The following is a 17,404-nucleotide window of genomic DNA, read 5'->3' as shown; positions in this document are numbered from 1 at the left end:
AAAATAAAAAATATCATTCTGATAATCAACTTTATTGTTTTGTTTAATAAAAATGTTAAGTATAATACAATGTATTACTGTTTAGTTTCTAAGAAAGCAAGCAATGCTGAAGGCTTATTTGTACCTTCAGTGCTTTAGGGATATCGTTAAATAACTTTTCTCAATGGTTAGGTTTGGGAAGCATTATTTTTAAGGCTTTATACTTAAAAAAACAACAGTTGCAGAAAATAAATGTATTTTCTTGAACTGTCCTTTATCTGGGTTTGTAACTGAAAGTAAAGCGTGGGTTCCTGATTTTTAGTTGATTTAAAATAGTTTTGTGAGGTCTTTATAGGACTGTATATAATCGGACATTGTTGAAGTAGTCCTGGATCAAAAAACTGTAACAGTTTATTTGTGTTTCTAAATATGGACCAATTTTTTTCTTCAATTTTTTTTAATCCAGGTTGTGTAGTATTTAGTAAAGGAGACAACCAATACAAAGTATATTTTACTTTTGCTATATGATATGGCAGATTTTATATCGATGTCTGTGACTAGATAACTGCCAAGATTTTTTAAAAATGAAGATGGGTACTGCACAATACCTTTTCTACACTAGAAGTGCTTTCTGGTAGTTTTTAGTAGGCATCATGAGTGTTTTCTAGTTAATGTTGATTTTTCATGCAGTCCTAAATACTTAGAAAGTGACAGATTAATCTTAACTCTTAACTCTAGATTGTTTACATGGTTGAGTAGTAGAGGATGGTTTCCTTGTTTTGAGCAGTATAGTTGGAGAAAGCAAAATAAAATCCTAGCTTTTAAGGAAGTGATCATCTTATAGTAGGTATATTTTACAGTGTGTGTTGTTCATATGACATACCTGTAGCATATGTAGAAAAGAAGTTAAAGGAAACTATTTTAAAAAATAACGGGGTTTATAACGCTTCAGAGTGAGGAAAAGTCATTACACTTTTTTTCATTGTAAAACTATGATGTATTTTAAAAAGCTGTCATTGCTATTTGAAAAGAAAGCCAGTAAGATTTGGATGTAACGGACATTATGGAAGCCTACAACTATTTAGGTTCAAAGGGGCCTGTGGAAGTCAGTGTTCCAAACCTCCGCTATCGCCTTGCTGTCTACAGGGACAGTGCCAACTTAGATCAGGCTGTGTAGAGTTTTGCCCTGTGGAGTTTTGAGTAAGTTCAGAGATGGAGATTCTGCAGCCTCCTTGGGTAAGACTGTTTCAAGGGTTTGGCTACTGTCATTGTGATATTATTTTTCAGAAAAATCTAAATAATTAGAATTTTTTGTTACGGAACTGATGTCCCCTGCCTTTTATTTTACCTCTGTGTACCTCTAGGAAGGATCTGGCTACATCTTCTCTACACCCTCCCATTAGGTAATTGCAGCTGTTCGTAGATTTCTTTTTAAGGCTGAGCAGACCCAGTTTTGTCAGCCTCCTTTCATGTGTAAAGTACTTCAGCTTCCTGACTACCTTGATTGTCCTCCGCTGGACTTGCTATTGTGTGTCGGTGTCCCAGAATTGGACATAATGCTGCTGAAATAGTCCCACAAGTGGTGAATACTTGAGAAGAATCACTTGTCCTGACCCGTTGGCTTCTCTCTTGCTTAGAAATCCCCTTAACCAGCTGGGCTTCCATTCTACAAGGACACACTGCTGATTTGGGTCCAGCCTGTTGTCCACCAGGACCCCCAGGTCCTTCTTGGCAGAGCTGCTTTGCAGCCGGTTGGTGCCCGGTCAGTGCTGTTGAATGAGACTATGCCATCCCAGATACAGGATGTTTGCCTCTCCTGATCTTCAGGAGGTTCCTAGCAGCCATTCCTTTAGCCTGCCAAGGTTCTTCCAAATAGTAGCCCTGATTTTCAACATGTCAACGACTCTTCCCAATCTGATATCATCCACTCTGTGCCATCATTAGTTGTTAATAAATGTATTGCACATTACTGGCCTCAGTATTGACCCCTGAGGGATGCCATTAGTAATTAGCTGTCAGTTGGACTTTGTACTGCTGATCACAACCTTTATAATACAGCAGTCCAGTTAAAGTTTTGGATAGTAAAAGATAGGCATTTTTCAATATTCTTAGGGTTGTTTCTTTTTGTCTAGAAGACTGTCCACTCAGTTACTTTCTTTTGCCAGAAAAAGAGACCAAAGAACAGGTAATATAAAAATAAAGTGTTAGTTGTTAGATAGGCAATGGTGGATGTGTAGTGCTGTCATTTCATAAACCTTTGGATGCCTCAGGTAGGGGATCCTGACCTGGTTAGCTTTTTGATGGAATCACAACATAGTTGGATTAAATTAGATGTTATTGTGCTTTACTCTTCTCCATTTCTTTTCGCTTTTGTCTTTTTGTCTTTATACTGGGTCTGCTATATGTAGCTAAAGGGAAATGTATGGCTGATTCAAATTCAGTAAGTTTGTTTTTAACAAAGATATCTCCCAATCTGTGTTTACTGTAAAAATCCTAAGTGCTAATTAAGGTTATTGTGGAAGAAAATAATATTCCTGTTGCTACCGTGTCACATTATTTTCTTGATGCTGGGTAACTGCATGGTGAACAGAATCTTAACATAATAAGTAGCTGCGTGAGTGAATGAAGCTTGCACAGCTTGTTTGCTAATAGTAATGGACTACCAATGTATGAAAAGTGATGCTTGCGCTTCGGAGAGTGTTAATGCCTTATGTTAGTGATTCAAGCAACCTTCATTAACCCAGCCTTATGGATCACAGCTCCCCTCAAAGTAACTATCCTTGTGCGTATACTGCAGAACATTGCAGGAGACTTCAAACAGCCAAGCTACTGTTAATTTAATCGTAATTTCAGTCTGCTTAAACTCCAGAAAATAATTTTGATGAATCATGTGTTTAGTGTAACTTTTGAGTTTGTTAATAGAACATAGTCATAGACCAGATGGAATTTAGAGATAAGACATTATTCGATCTCATTTATCTCCTTGTTGTCATCATTCAGATTGTTCTATGAATTGTACAAAAATATTGAGAGGGAGGATCAATATATAGCTATTAATATAAGGAATCTGTTATAACTAATTATCTTTTCTGTTTCCTGTAATGTCAGTAGAGATTTTCTGCTATAAATCATGAACCATCTCTTACGGTTTGTAAAAGGTCACACTCACATGGCATGCTGTCTTCCACTTTTGCTTCATTTAGTCTTGAAAGCAAAGAAACGTGGTGTAGGAATGCAAAAATTAATTCAGATTCTGTCTTTCCCGAGTTTACAGATGTTTAGCATTTGGCTGGTTTCATGCTTGAGAGAGTCTCAGCTTCTTCAGTTTACTGTAGGACATCTGGTAATTACATTAGAGTTTGAGGTAGCCATTTGGAGAAGGCTGAGCATTTGTAGATAGAAGTAGTCTTGGGTTTCCATAAACATTGATAAAAGTTGTTAAAATCGCATGGCATTCTGTCTAAATTAGCAAGAAGGCAGTCCTAGAAAAAAATAAAATAACCTATTATAAATTTATTTGTGTTTATGTCAGCTTCTCATTAGCATTACGATAAACTGTAAAAGCAGTACTGACGACTCAACTTAGTATAAATATTCTGCATCTTCTGTGGGAGTAAATATGGGAAGATTTTTTTCTACATCTTTTATAAGAAGAACTCCTGGGGTTTGCATCTGTGTTCTGCACACCCTGATCTGTACTTATGTTTTCCTGTAGTTAAATAAATTCTGTATTATTAGTGTTCCAGATTCTTGCACTGGTAATCACCAATCTTGCTGTAGAATTAGCCCTTGAATCTTAGTAACAAGAAATGGAAAAATAAAAATGCAGAAAATTATTTAAAAAAACAAAGAAAGAAAAGGCTTACTGTTGCTGTATATTTTTTTCCCATTTCATTTGAAAAAGAAGTTAAAGGGAAAATACCGAAGAATGTGAAAAGAGTGCTACATTTTGACTTTCCCGCAGGAAAGTTCATCTAGAATTCAGCTACATTTTTTTGAAGATTCAGTAATATTTCAGTATTTCTGGTGTGTCCACTGTGAATGCATCCTCTGGCTCCCTGTTTTGGAGAGTTTCTGCAGGTATTCTTACATATGATAATTTAATTGAGACAATCTCTGGTTTCTTTCCATTTTAATATTGTAAAAAAAATTTTACAAATTTTTCAAGAAGGAAGGAAGGTATTTTTAGTGCAAAATTGAAGTTGTTATATTCAAATTGTTTTAAAGAATGATTGTTTTATTAATTACTATGTAGTATTGTTTGGGAAAATATTGTTATTTATACCTAGGTGCCGTTAAAATATTCTTTCGCCTTTCAAAACTTTCTTATAGTAAGGATCTTACAAGTCCTGTTTTTTTACTGCAGCCATCTTCTGAATGTTTGTTTCCTTCACTTTGAATGAAATACATATCAGATAATGTGTTTTATTTTACTGTTCTGAAGAAATTAGTCTTGGCTCCACTCATCACATTTTATTTACTTATTTCTGTCTTAGGTTACAAATGTCTTGGCTGGTCAGTTGTCCACAGTTCTGTAAATAATGCCACAAGTAAGGACTTGTAATAAAGGCCTTTCATGTCATGGCCTTAAATTTATACTTTGCATCTATTTTTACTATTTATGCACATAGAAATTTAAAATATCAGTCTCTTGTATATATTTATATGTGTGGTGTGTATATATGTGCAGGTCAAGTTGTTCATGAAACATGGTGAATTAAAATATATAAGCATTTTTGTTTATCCACAGTGAAAGAACTTATTTAATTGCACCACTCCGTGTACTTCTCATGCTTTGAAATATTTGCAGTAGATGTGTCTGAAAGGTTGGTTGATATAATTCCTAATATTTATGTACCATGTTACAGTTTCTTATTTAATTGGAGTTTATAAAGCATCCTTCGTTCGAATAGGATTAGCACTGGTGGGATTATCCTTGCTAGTGTCTGAATTGGTTTGAGTGGCGTGTTTTTTCTGGGCTGCTAAAGTCTTAAATGTCCAGACTTCATTTGAGATTCCTACAGTTACTCCTCTGAGCGTTGCGATGATGTTTGGTGTTGAGCAGGTTCTCATCCCAGGAGATACAGATGCCTCTTCCTGTTGAACTGTCCAATACTTCAAACATGTTGCATGGTTGTACTCAGAATTTAATTTCATAAGATGAATTAAGCCTAAAAAGCACTTGGAGATAACTGTTGAGTAGTTTTGCCACTTCCAGAGTTTCTAAAGGACATTCAGTTTCTGTGCTGATTGAACTTTTCAAACTGCAGCGAAAAACCGGTTTGCTTTTTTGTTTAGGAAAAACTGAATCTCAAGAAGGCAAAGTATCAACCAAGACTAATATGTTTTTTAACTAAACAACTTACTGTTGTTTAATAAAAACTCACAGAACAAGTGGTCTGTTCAGTATACCATGATAGATGTAGATTAACCAATTTGGTTGTTAATTTGAATCTTGAGTGTTCATACAATGGACTGATGATGAAACTGTGATAATGAGAGACATTTGATCAATCTTCGTTACATATTCAATCATGCTAACGATTTTTTGAAGAATGGTTAAAGAACAGTTAATTGTATGTGCAAAATTATGTTCATGTTTAATTATATTGTAAAGCATTTTACTGATACCTATAATTTTGTGCTAGGATTGTGTTGAAGCATCTGGAAAAAAGAGCTCTAATTGTAATAGGTGAAAAGGCTGGTATTCTTTAACCATGCAGAAGCATTTTGAATTGGAAATGGAAATAGAATTTGTTTAGACCTTACTGCTGCTGTTGAAAATTAGGGATTAATAAGAATCTTCTCTGGCAGTCCATCTTTGTATGGTGTCTTGGTGCTGAAGTGATTAAAAATCGTGTAAGCATTTCATAATTGTTTTAATTAATTTTTCCTATAAAGCTATTTTTCATTTTAACAAAGCCACCTTATTTAGCTCACCAGTAGTTATTTTTTATCTGATTTTATGATTGTAATTACTGTATTATACTTTAATCCACTCTTAAGTGCTGCTCACTGGGCATTATAATTATTTAATATCTCTTTTAAGTCCTACTCTTTATGTTTTACCCTGGAGATTATATTTGTGTGCTATTACAGAGCTCAGAGACTGTAGCAGGAGTTGAGACTGACTGTAAAATCTTTTGTAAATTCCTGACCTCTGTAAGCACTTTCACTTTAATATAGCTAAAACTTACTATTTTCATGGCACGTTAAAAAAAAGGTTAGAAAAAGGAAGTTTAATGTGACAGGAAATTTAAAAAGTGTTGGGCGTAAACCCTCTTATGAATGCACACGGTTATGATTTAGAAGAACAGGCTACGGAAGTCCAAGGAATGCTACCTGGAAGTAGAAGTGTCTCATCAAACGTATTTCTCACTGTTTCTGTTGCACTTTGAATAAGAAGTTCAAGTACCACCTGGAAACACAGGATGTATTTTTAACTTTTAGCTAGAATGGCAGATCTTACTGGATCTCTACTGGCTGTTTTTCGTAATAGTGTCCTCCATTTTGTGCTGGATACCATGGAATTGTTACTTGCATTTGGTTCCCTGAGGCAACTGAATCTTCCCTCTCTCCCTCTTTTACGTTGGGATCAGCATCTTGGGCTTTTTAGTATTGGACTATCAGCTGTATCTTTTGTGTATGAAGAAGATGTTTCTCAGTCATAGCTACTAGCTGTACATTAGTGAGCTAAATTCAAATAGACAATTATCTATAAATTGTAGACTGTGAGGAGAATAAGATTCAGTAATATTTCTGGTTTTGTGCCAGTCGTCTTTTCATTTTATACAGGACTACTCAATTTTTTTTTAAAAATGCGTTTATTATAATTCTTACAATGGATGATTTTAGCAATTATATAAAGCAAACTAATTCTACAACAAGGTGTAATCAACTTGTGGATCTTTTACTCAGATCTCTGCTATTATTTGAAGGGGAATTGTGTATCATAATGAGATCTTGTCTTCAAGTGCACATTTATGATCTTTTGAATGTCTTTTTTAGTCATCAGGAGCTTTTTTTGTGATTAATGTATATTAGTAAAAATGTACATAACTAATAATAACTCAGTGCCAAACTGTATTCTTGACAGAATTACTTTTGTTCAGACTTTCATTAATTCAGGTTGGGGAGTGGTAAACCTTAATCTGCATCTGCTAACACCTGGTATTGAGATTTTACTCCAGGCTTTTACCTTTGTCTCCTGTAAACATACTGGCTTTGGACAATGTAGAAATGATTCAAGAAGAGAGAGAATGAAATACAAAATTTGCTTTCAGTAGGTACTTAAAAAGTAAGCAGTCATTTACTGATGACAAAGTTCCTTCTTTTGGACAGCAAGGTTCAGGATGTGGGAGCTCTACTTTTAAGGAAATGGCAATGTCTAATGAATCTAAGAGTAGTAGAAAAGATTTTAACATTTTGTTACTATATTGGCTGAACGGATAGTACACATGAGCTGGCGGTAGATGTGTCAGTTGTGGAGTCCCTAGCTGAATGAATGCAGCTGCATGGACTGCTCCGTATTAATAAACTGCCTGTGAGTCTAGGCTGGAGCAAAACGTCCTGCAAAGAGATGGATGACAAGTGTGGATGACTGTACCCATGTAGGGGCTGATGTGATCAAAGGGATGCTTGTTCCCTAAGGACCTCTGGAAGCTTGCAGAAAATACTTAAGAAAACCAGTTTTATCAAATGCTTGTGGTAAGTCAGAGATGAAGCTTAAACAGTCACTGCTTTGCAGGAGGATCTGGTCGCATGAGTGAAAGCTTGCCAGGACAACCCTTGTGGGTAACAGTGTTTCTGGTGAGCAGGTCTCCTCTAGATTCTACAGGTTTTGTGTTAGAGTACTCTTTTTTTTTAATAGATACCCACACTTTTAGAAAGTCCAGCTAAGTAGAAGTAAATGCCTACTGTAGTACTGCATGAAGTAGAACAGCATCTACTTGGTTGGTTGCTTTGCACAGTGAAGAAAACAGAACTGAAGTTTTGTAGATGGAAACTAGTATTTGGGAGCTGTCAGTCAGGTATCAAGTTAGAGCAGTGTGAAAAAACTGGAAAAGAAATGTTACTTCCCCCTGTTTACTTAGATGGTACGTAACATCTCATACTTGTCATGGGCTGGGCTGTGAAAATTTTTCTGTAGTCGAGAAGTTGCAATATTGCACAAGGAGGGAAACGTCGTCATTGTCTACTCAGTCGCACACATTGTGGCAGTGCAGTTTAATGGTTCTGACTGAATGGCCAGACAAATTCCTGGCTTGCAAGCACATCCCCTGTGAATGAATTTGAGATTAAACCATGTGATTATCTTTTTCAAAATTCATCCTTGTAATAACCAGTGGCAAAATTGAACTGGTGGTCTGATATCTCTAGTAAAAGGTAAATGTTTGCATGGTGGTGTGTGGGAGAAATCTGGTCAACCAAGAGGCAGTGAAATGCCATCCACCGTAGTACTTTGACTATTTGTCACAGGACATTTTAAAAATTTGAATATGGATTTGCTATAACCTGTGTTATGAAACTTCATTATCACCATTAACTGTCAAATTAAGTGAGTTAAGTCATAAATAATATTGTCTTACTACATTTCACCTAACATGGGATGAAAGGTGTCTGGATTTTAAATTCAACTGATAAAATTTTTTTCAATTAAATTTTTTTTCTAAGGAAAAGAACAAATTCTATGAAATGCCTATAAATTCTACAGCTGAAAACTTGGTGGATTTTTATCTTTCTTACCCATGGAGAGAAGACAGGAGGAGAAATTTGGATCACACTGGTCTGTTAATTAGTTTTTTAAAAGGTCTTCGGAAAGAAGTCAAGTTGTATTTAATAGCAAGACTTCACTGAGGGGAAAAAAATCCATGAATAAAATAGTGACTGTAGACCCTGAGTATCTCTGAAGTAATTTTTAGTTGTGCATAGTAGTTCTGTCTCTGCTAGGTTCCTTTAAGTTTATTACCTGCGAAAGAAATATTTTTGTTTGTTTGTTTTAAAAAATTTCTTGTCATTGTTAGATTTGTGTTTTTGTACAGGGAACCTTCCAAAAGAGTCATTAGAGAATTAAAAGAAAGACAAGTCCTATGTTAATTCTGCAAGAGACTTTACGTATTTCAAAATAAAAGGGCCTTAAGTTTTGAAACAATGGTTCTTCTGGGTGTCATGCTTTCTTATTAGGTGCCTGTGTTATTATTTCTAATTTTATAAGTTATGATATTTATTTCTTTGCAATGTCAGTTGTTTTTAAAAATAACAAGGTGACCAATTAAAAACTGAAGAAAATTAGACTGGAGATTCTCCTCTGTAGTAGACATGGACATTGCTTTCTGAAATGCGTCAGTGCTTCACGCTGTTTGCTTTCTGCGGCTTGTCTTCCGTTATGTTCGTGTGTGAATGATCAGTCTGTACGGCTTACCTTTATTGGCATGGTCCAGAGAGAAGAAAATCCTGCTGGAGGGAGGCTGGACAACAGGAGCGCTGGCATCTTGCTCTGGCATGTTTTCACGCGTTAAAGAACAATGCACAACCATCACTCTGCATGCAAAGGCTGACGCATTATTTTACTGTTCATTTTGGATTGGGACCAGAGGAGTTACTCTTGTAGGTAGTGTACACTTTTCAAGAAGAATTGTGTGGCTTTTCTTGAGAAATACTTCCTTTCGTTGAACTGAAAGGCCTATTTATCAGATTCATAACTTAACTGCATTTGAGGTGATTTTTAACAATTAGCGCTTTTTATATTTACAATGAAATATGTATAAAGTATTGATAAAATGGAGTTAAAAATTAAGTGTGCAGGGTGTGAAATATACATAAAAAATGAACTTTAAATAATTTCCAGAAGTGTCATACTGGGTCTGAAATCAACCATCAGAAAAGATTGCTGGGGTTGATAGGAATCTTTAAATATAAGTCAACACCAAAGGGCTAATATTCTGAAGTAATAAAGTATGCAGATGGATGCAGTGGCACCATGCTGTGCCACTGTAATCTGGCAGTTCATGCATAGTTTTATTATTATTTTGCAGTTCCACTTTGCTTATATGTAAACTTTCCTAGGTACACGCTCATTCTGACAGTACCCCCCAGTCAGGACAGCAGTGAAGTCATGCTATAGTACAGGTTCTTTCTGTCCTTACCTGTGGCTTTAGTTTGTGGTTCTGTAGTCACATGGAAATTTCATTCTGAAATCAGTAACACAGCATGAGAAGCTGACATTAAACATTAACAATAAATATTTTATACGTGTAGGTCCTTCTACCATACGAAGCATCTGTTAAAGGTGTCTAAATGCGGTCATTCAAACTAATATACCAAATAATTGTATTTATTTAAACTATAAATAGTTATAAATACTTTTGATGTACAACATCCATATTTTTAGTAGGGTGCTACTTTGGAATGCATCTGTATGATGTAGCTTATTCTTTAATCGGAAGACTTTATATACACCAAAACTGTATGTATAGATTTATTGAAAGTATTGGGAAACTTAATAAGTGTAATTCTTCTTTCTTTTGAATTTTGATAAAAGAACTATCTTTTTTTAAAACTGTAAAATAATTTCACTATCAGAAACTGTAGTAGAAATTTTTTATAAAATACTTGAAGCCTGAAAGCTGACAGTAATTATATGTCTTGCTTGTTCATTGCACACACATATTTATTTTCATTGAAATGGAAAATTTAAATTTAGATTATGATTGTCCAAATTATCTTTATCAGAAAAATAGCCTCTACTGACAATTACTTACAAAGTAGGAAGTATTGGCATATTTAGGTAATTCATCTTCTGTTACAATCTTGCATCAATTATATATACTGCACAGAGTTTAGTAGTCTTATTTTTCAACTTGTTTGGGCTAGAAAGCAACTTTCAAGAAATTCGTTATGCCTCGTAACAACTGTAGTTGAAATATCACAACTGGCACAATTTATTGTTCTTAATTACTTACTTTCAATGACTGCAAGCAACCAAATGAAATTTGTTTCTGCTGTGTGAAGAACAAGAATATCTGTGAGTTAGTAACTTCAGTTAGAAATAAAACTGACTTTTTTTGCATCCTGCTTGAAGTAGTGGATTATCTAATTATGGTGGTCTGCAATACAGGTATCTAAAACTGACATTTAGAAAATAAATTTAATATAATATCGCACTTCAGTGTATTTAACTTACAGCTAAATCTGCATAGAGCAAAGGCAGACACACAGTAGTGGTTCTGTACTTGTCCTGAAAAACTGACCTAGTAATGGTGCGCTGGGTGAAGAACTGGCTGTCCTGGGTTTGGCCAGGACAGGGTTAATTTTCACCGGAATCCAGGAAGGGGCACAGCCGGGGGGGGGGGGCTGACCCCACCTGGCCAAACAGAGCCCGGTATTCCATACCATGTGACGTCATGCTGGGTTCCGGTGGGGGGGGGGGGGCGGCGCGGCGGGAACGCACTCGCGGCTTGGGGCGGGCGCAGCGCCGGTCCGGTTTCGGGAGAGCGGCTGTTGTACGGTTCGTGGTTGTGTTTTCTCCTTATTTGTATCGTTGTTGTTCCTGTTTTCCCTCTGTTTGCTGTTCTGTTAAACTGCCCTTATCCCGACCCACCAGTTTCTGCCTCTTTCTTTCCATTCTCCTCCGCACGCCGGCGGGGGGAGGGGCGGCCGCGTGGCGCTTTTGTTGCCAGCGGCAGCCGAAACCAAAACATTTAATTGGCGCCCAACGTGGGGCAGGGATAACGGCAGGGCTGAGCAGCGGGTGTTAAAACTGTTTTCTTAGATTTTGTTAAATTTTGTTATAGGCATTTTACTGTGTTAGTTAAAGTCGCCGGCAAAAATGTTTCTGACTTTGATCAAATATCTGTGCTACGTAAATCCTTACTTCCTGTATGTGTTTGTGGCCGTGCTGTTTGTTACCTCGGGAAAAAAGATCAGGATGATGATTTTGCTGTACTGTACGATGTCGACTTATGACATGATAACATCACTGTTATAATTGTTATATTTTGTACCAGTAGTAGCATAGTAAGAATCGTCCAGATTAAAGAAGGATGGACTTTTTCGATGAAAACCTAGCAGAGCACAGCGATGATGGAACTGGACCTGGTTTTCAACAACTAGCATCCAGCAACTTCATCAAGATCAACGTCTCCTGCAGACTGTGGGCACGGGCCGCACCAGATACATCAGCCGTGAGCTCCGGATGCAGCAAGTGACCGCCCATCACCACACATCACCTCCCCTGCCACGGAAGACCATAACGACAGATGGAGCCTGAAGTCATGGATTAAATGAACTCAACGGACACTTTAGAGTGATGATCCATAGACTAAGGGAATGATATCTGGAGACAGGAGAAGTGGTGGTGATCAACTGGACAATGGGGGACCTGGGCATGACGTAGATGGTATGGAATAAGGGGTGGATAATGTCCTGGGTTTGGCCAGGACAGGGTTAATTTTCACCGGACTCCAGGAAGGGGCACAGCCGGGGGGTGGGGGCTGACCCCACCTGGCCAAACAGAGCCCGGTATTCCATACCATGTGACGTCACGCTGGGTTCCGGTGGGGGGGGGGGGGGCGGCGCGGCGGGAACGCACTCGCGGCTTGGGGCGGGCGCAGCGCCGGTCCGGTTTCGGGAGAGCGGCTGTTGTACGGTTCGTGGTTGTGTTTTCTCCTTATTTGTATCGTTGTTGTTCCTGTTTTCCCTCTGTTTGCTGTTCTGTTAAACTGCCCTTATCCCGACCCACCAGTTTCTGCCTCTTTCTTTCCATTCTCCTCCGCACGCCGGCGGGGGGAGGGGCGGCCGCGTGGCGCTTTTGTTGCCGGCGGCAGCCGAAACCAAAACACTGGCTGAATGAAGGGTTGCGGTGAATGGGGCTACATCTGGCTGGCGACCGGCCACCAGCGGTGTCCTTCAAGGTTCAATTCTAGGGCTGGTTCTGTTCAATACTTTTATCAGTGTTCTGCATGCAGGAGTTGAATGCACCATGAGTAAGATTGATGATGATACCAAACTGGGATGTGCTGTTGCCTCTCCTGAGGGGTGAGAGGCCTTGCAGAGGAATCGGGATAGATTGGAGCATTGGACCATCACCAGTAATTTATTTAACATTTGAAAATTTCACAAGAACAAATGCTAGATTGTGCACCTGGGACAGACTAACGCTGGGCCCAAGTATAAACTGGGAGAGGAGTGGCTGGAGAGCAGCCCTGCAGGGAAGGGTCTGGGGTTACTGGCTGGCAGAAGGCTCAGTAGGAGTCAGCAGTCTGCCCTGGCAGCCAAGAGGGCAAACCCCATCTTGGGATGCATCAAACACAGCACAACCAGCTGGTCAAAAGAGGTGATTGTCCCACTGTATTCAGCGTTGGTGCAGCCTCACCTCAAGCACTGTGTGCTGTTCTGGGCCCCACAATTTAAGAAGGATGTGAAGGCCCTTGAGTGCCTCCAGAGGAAAGCAACAGAGCTGGTGACAGGGCTGGAAGGCATGTCCTGTGTGGAGTGGCTAAGGACTTTGATCTTGTTTGGAGAGGAGGTGGCTGAGGGATGACCTCATTGCTCTCCACGGCTTCCTGAGGAGGGGACGTTGCGAGGGCGGTGCTGAGCTCTTCTCCCTGGGATCCAGTGATAGGATGTGTGGGAATGGCTCAGAGCTGCATCAGGGGAGGTTTAGACTGGACATTGGGAATCATTTGTTTACTGAGCGGGTGGTCAAACACTGGAACAGGCCTCAAGCCGGTCGATGTTAAAGAGGTATTTGGACAGTGCCCTGACATGCTTTAACTTTTGGTCAGCCCTGAACTGGTCAAGCAGTTGGATAGATGATCATTGTAGGTCCCTTCCAACTGAGCTATATTACTCTATTCTAAATGCTTAGAAGTTAGAGGCATGCAAGGCCTTGGTGTGGAAAATGAAAATACAGATGCTTCTGAAGCTTATACTGTCTTCAAAATATGGACTTTATGTATAAACTGCCTGGTTTCATTTTTAAGCGTATTTCTCTAAGGTTGCAGAACATATGTGGTCACCAGATCTGTTTTCTCCTTTCAATAACTTTTCAAGCTGAGGACTCGCTTCATCAACATTTTACAGAGGGTGAGAAGTCTCCACTGTGCAGAATTCCACGACTCTTATAAAGCTCATTTGTTGATTATTTAAAAAAAAAAGTGACCCAGATTAGCGGTGCTGCTGAGGAAGGGCTGCAGAGCGAGCCCCGCAGGTGGTGGCTGTTGTGTTGGGAGTGCCAACTAGCTACTCGGCTGCTCACTTATGCAGAGCTCGGAGCTGGCCTTGATACTGACTGTTGTGTCTCTCCCAGCTGGGGCAGCTGATGAGTTTTGCAGAAAGCCTGGGAAAGAAGGCTGTGAAGGTGTTGGGAGGATGTTGGGTTTGTAGAGGAAGGAAGAAGGTTAGTCACAGGGTCTTGAGACTGGAAAGCTGAGGCGATTGTGGGTAGTGGCAAATCCATCAAACAGTTCTCCTGTAGTTTTGGAAATATCGACAATATGTAGGCACAATATACAGTGGTAATGCTGCAGTATTTTTCCTGTACACATAATGACAGAGGAGAGGGATTATCCAGGACTTGATGAAATCACTTTAAAGAGCACAAGATCATTACCTCTCCACCCTCATTCTCTACCTTTTCACATCCCACAGTAGCAGTTCAGTCTATCGAATTATCTAGTTAGTGTTATACATAGAAATGAAATTAATCGTTTAAAGATTCACACATCTTTGTATGTAGCTACAGCTTAAAAAATTCCCAGGAGAAGTAACAGTTTTAAGATGTATGTAAATAGCTTTATGTATTTGTCTATATAACAGAAGGACATAACTTTCAGAACATAGATACCAGGTCTGCTGAAGGGTGCTTTAGCCCCGGAGAGATAGAGGCTGAGACGTGCCATGGAGAAATACCAGCGCTTTATACGTTTCCATGGGTATTTGTTTTTAGACACCGTTGGAGACGGTGTTACAGTCCGGGAAGACCCAAGCCATAGAGATTCATTGTTATTCCCAGAGTGAGATTAAGACACAAAGAAGGTCACATGCCACCAGTCAAACAGGTTTATTGATCACCTATTGAAACGAAGACATGAGGAAACAGTGACAGGAAAGAGAGGAAAAGACAGGAGAGAAAGAAACCTAGCAAGCAGTCGGGATAGAGTCACAAGAGGTCGTCACCACCGTGGATCCAGTGGTGTCCTGTTGGTCCCTAGTTCCCGTGTGTGTCGGTGGTGGGGGTCTCTGTAGTTCCTGTGTGCGTCGGTGGTGGGGGTCCCCTCGTCATTTGGTCACATGGCCTTTGATAAAATGTTCGGGGAAATTGTTCCCTAGGCAATGGCACATACCCCATGTTCCCTAGTGCCATGCATGTGGTTTTGCTCAGTCCTGGCTCCAGCAGGTCGGGAAGGGGGTCGGTGTCTAGACACATTTTCCACAATGATGTACTCATCCTCCAACTCCCCTCAAAGCTGGATTTGGGTGGCTGTTTATTCCTTGTCTGGTTTGGCTTTGGCTGGCCCGCCAGGAGGTTGATCTGGGCTCCAGACAAGCTTTGCTGGTCTGCCAGGAGGTCCTGTCTGCCAGGAGGTCCTGCAGCAAGCTTTGCAAACAAGCTTTGAGGCAATTGGCTTAAGATGTAGTCTCAGACAGACGGGATGTCACGATAGGTGAAACTTGGGTGTAGTGTGTTGTGATTGGTCTTATGTTTAAAAAAGCTGACTGTTGATTGTTTTTAAAATCTAGAAAATTTCTACCTTCTGCTTCCATATTGATGCTTTAATATAGCCACAAAATACATCTTGAGAAAAAAAATTATTTTAATAACTTCAGTCTATATTATAATTTAGTATAATTTAACTTCTGCTACCTTATTCTTTAGGTAATGTTTCCTGTAACAATACTACCATACTCTTGGGATTTTTTTTTTTTTTAATTTAGTATTCTAGTGCCTCTTTAGATCTTTCCAAGAAATGTGAAATTTGGAAGATCAGCATATATTGTTGTAGCTGATGGTACACCTCTGTGAATGGGTATGAAGGATGATCTGGGTATCACCGTCTCCCAAGAATGTATTTGTATAAAGACAGACAGTAGGAGTATCTTATTTAGGCTTTGACAAAGACTTCTTGTCATACCTTTATCCAAATAAGATATTAGCATTTCTTCAGTAATTGTCATGTGCACCATGCCAACTTGAGCCTGTTAGCTAAAACCTGTCAACAGAATGTCTGTGATCCTTTTTGGAGGAACTTCTGCTAAACACATACAAGCTATGTATTAGATTGGTTTTATTAGCTCTAGCAATAACCCATGATTATCAGTGCTTTCAAATAGTAAATGTGCTACAGTAAGCATGGGGTGTGCGAGTACTGCTTCAGAAGCCATTGATTTGTACTGGGTTTTATTTGTATTTATTTGTTATACTAAGAAATTATTTAAGCTGCGAATTACTTAAATTTGCTCACTGTATTTCCTGCACATTAAGCTCGCTTTTTTTGTCTCAAGTGAATGCAACCTTTACATGTACTTTCCTTATATTTCTTTGACTTGTTAATTTAATATTTTCTTCTTTTTATTACCATAAATATGGCTTTATTTTTGGAAGCCATTATGTTATTTGCAAACGTTGTTTCTTTTAGTCTTGCCCCAAATAATTTGTAGCCTAAGAAATTAGTAAGGATATATGTATCTAATCATTTCACTTTATAAGTTTGTATATTTTTTGTGGTGTATTGTAAAGCTCTGACCTTAATCTTTTTTTAAGATAGCACAATGGAGAGCAGTTGTTTAAGCCATCTAGAGGTGGAAAAACAAATACAATGTAACATTTAACTAGTTCTTTCTATTTTGGGGATTTTAATTCAGTTGTAAGAGTTTGCATGCATCACCACATATTATTTGATTGGGATCAGAGAAGTATTTTATTTTTTCAAACAGTGTATTTGATACTTAAGGACTTCAGAAAAGTTCCAGTAAAATGTCTGTTTATTCTCTCTTCAGAACAAGTTCATAGACACTTGGATCAGCATGAGGTGAAATACTTGCAATTTGCTTTCCGTTGGATGAATAACTTGCTGATGAGAGAAGTCCCTTTACAGTGTACCATCAGGTTATGGGACACATACCAAGTGAGTACTTTTTTACACCTCCGTAACTCTGACAGTGTGTTTAGGACATGCCAGTATGTTTGTATGTGTTTTTTCTTGAATGTTTTGTTTTAGTGCGATCAGAGAATTATCATCATAGAAGAAAAAGCCTTCAGTGATCATTATCACTTAGAAACATTTAATGTCTGCAGTCTTCTTGCCCTTCGAAACCAAGCACTTGACGTCATGATAATTTATAGTACTAAAATGAACACTCACTCAAAGCATGGGTTAATGTCAATACTGCTGTCTGTCTCTTCAGAGGAGCAAAATGTTGAATT

General features: G+C 38.6%; 1 protein-coding gene across 2 annotated transcripts in view; it reads left to right on the top strand.

Annotated features, from left to right (window-relative positions):
- Nucleotides 1–17,404, top strand: part of TBC1D22A (TBC1 domain family member 22A) — a 188,521-nt gene that overhangs the window by 95,131 nt on the left and 75,986 nt on the right. For both annotated transcript variants that reach the window (XM_075428719.1, XM_075428720.1), the window contains one exon: nucleotides 16,978–17,105. In XM_075428719.1, the coding sequence (XP_075284834.1) occupies nucleotides 16,978–17,105 (128 nt within the window). The remainder of the gene's footprint in view (nucleotides 1–16,977; nucleotides 17,106–17,404) is intronic.

Source organism: Opisthocomus hoazin, chromosome 8 (assembly GCF_030867145.1).
Source record: "Opisthocomus hoazin isolate bOpiHoa1 chromosome 8, bOpiHoa1.hap1, whole genome shotgun sequence".
NCBI lineage: Eukaryota > Metazoa > Chordata > Aves > Opisthocomiformes > Opisthocomidae > Opisthocomus > Opisthocomus hoazin.
This window is presented reverse-complemented; position numbering and strand designations above follow the sequence as displayed.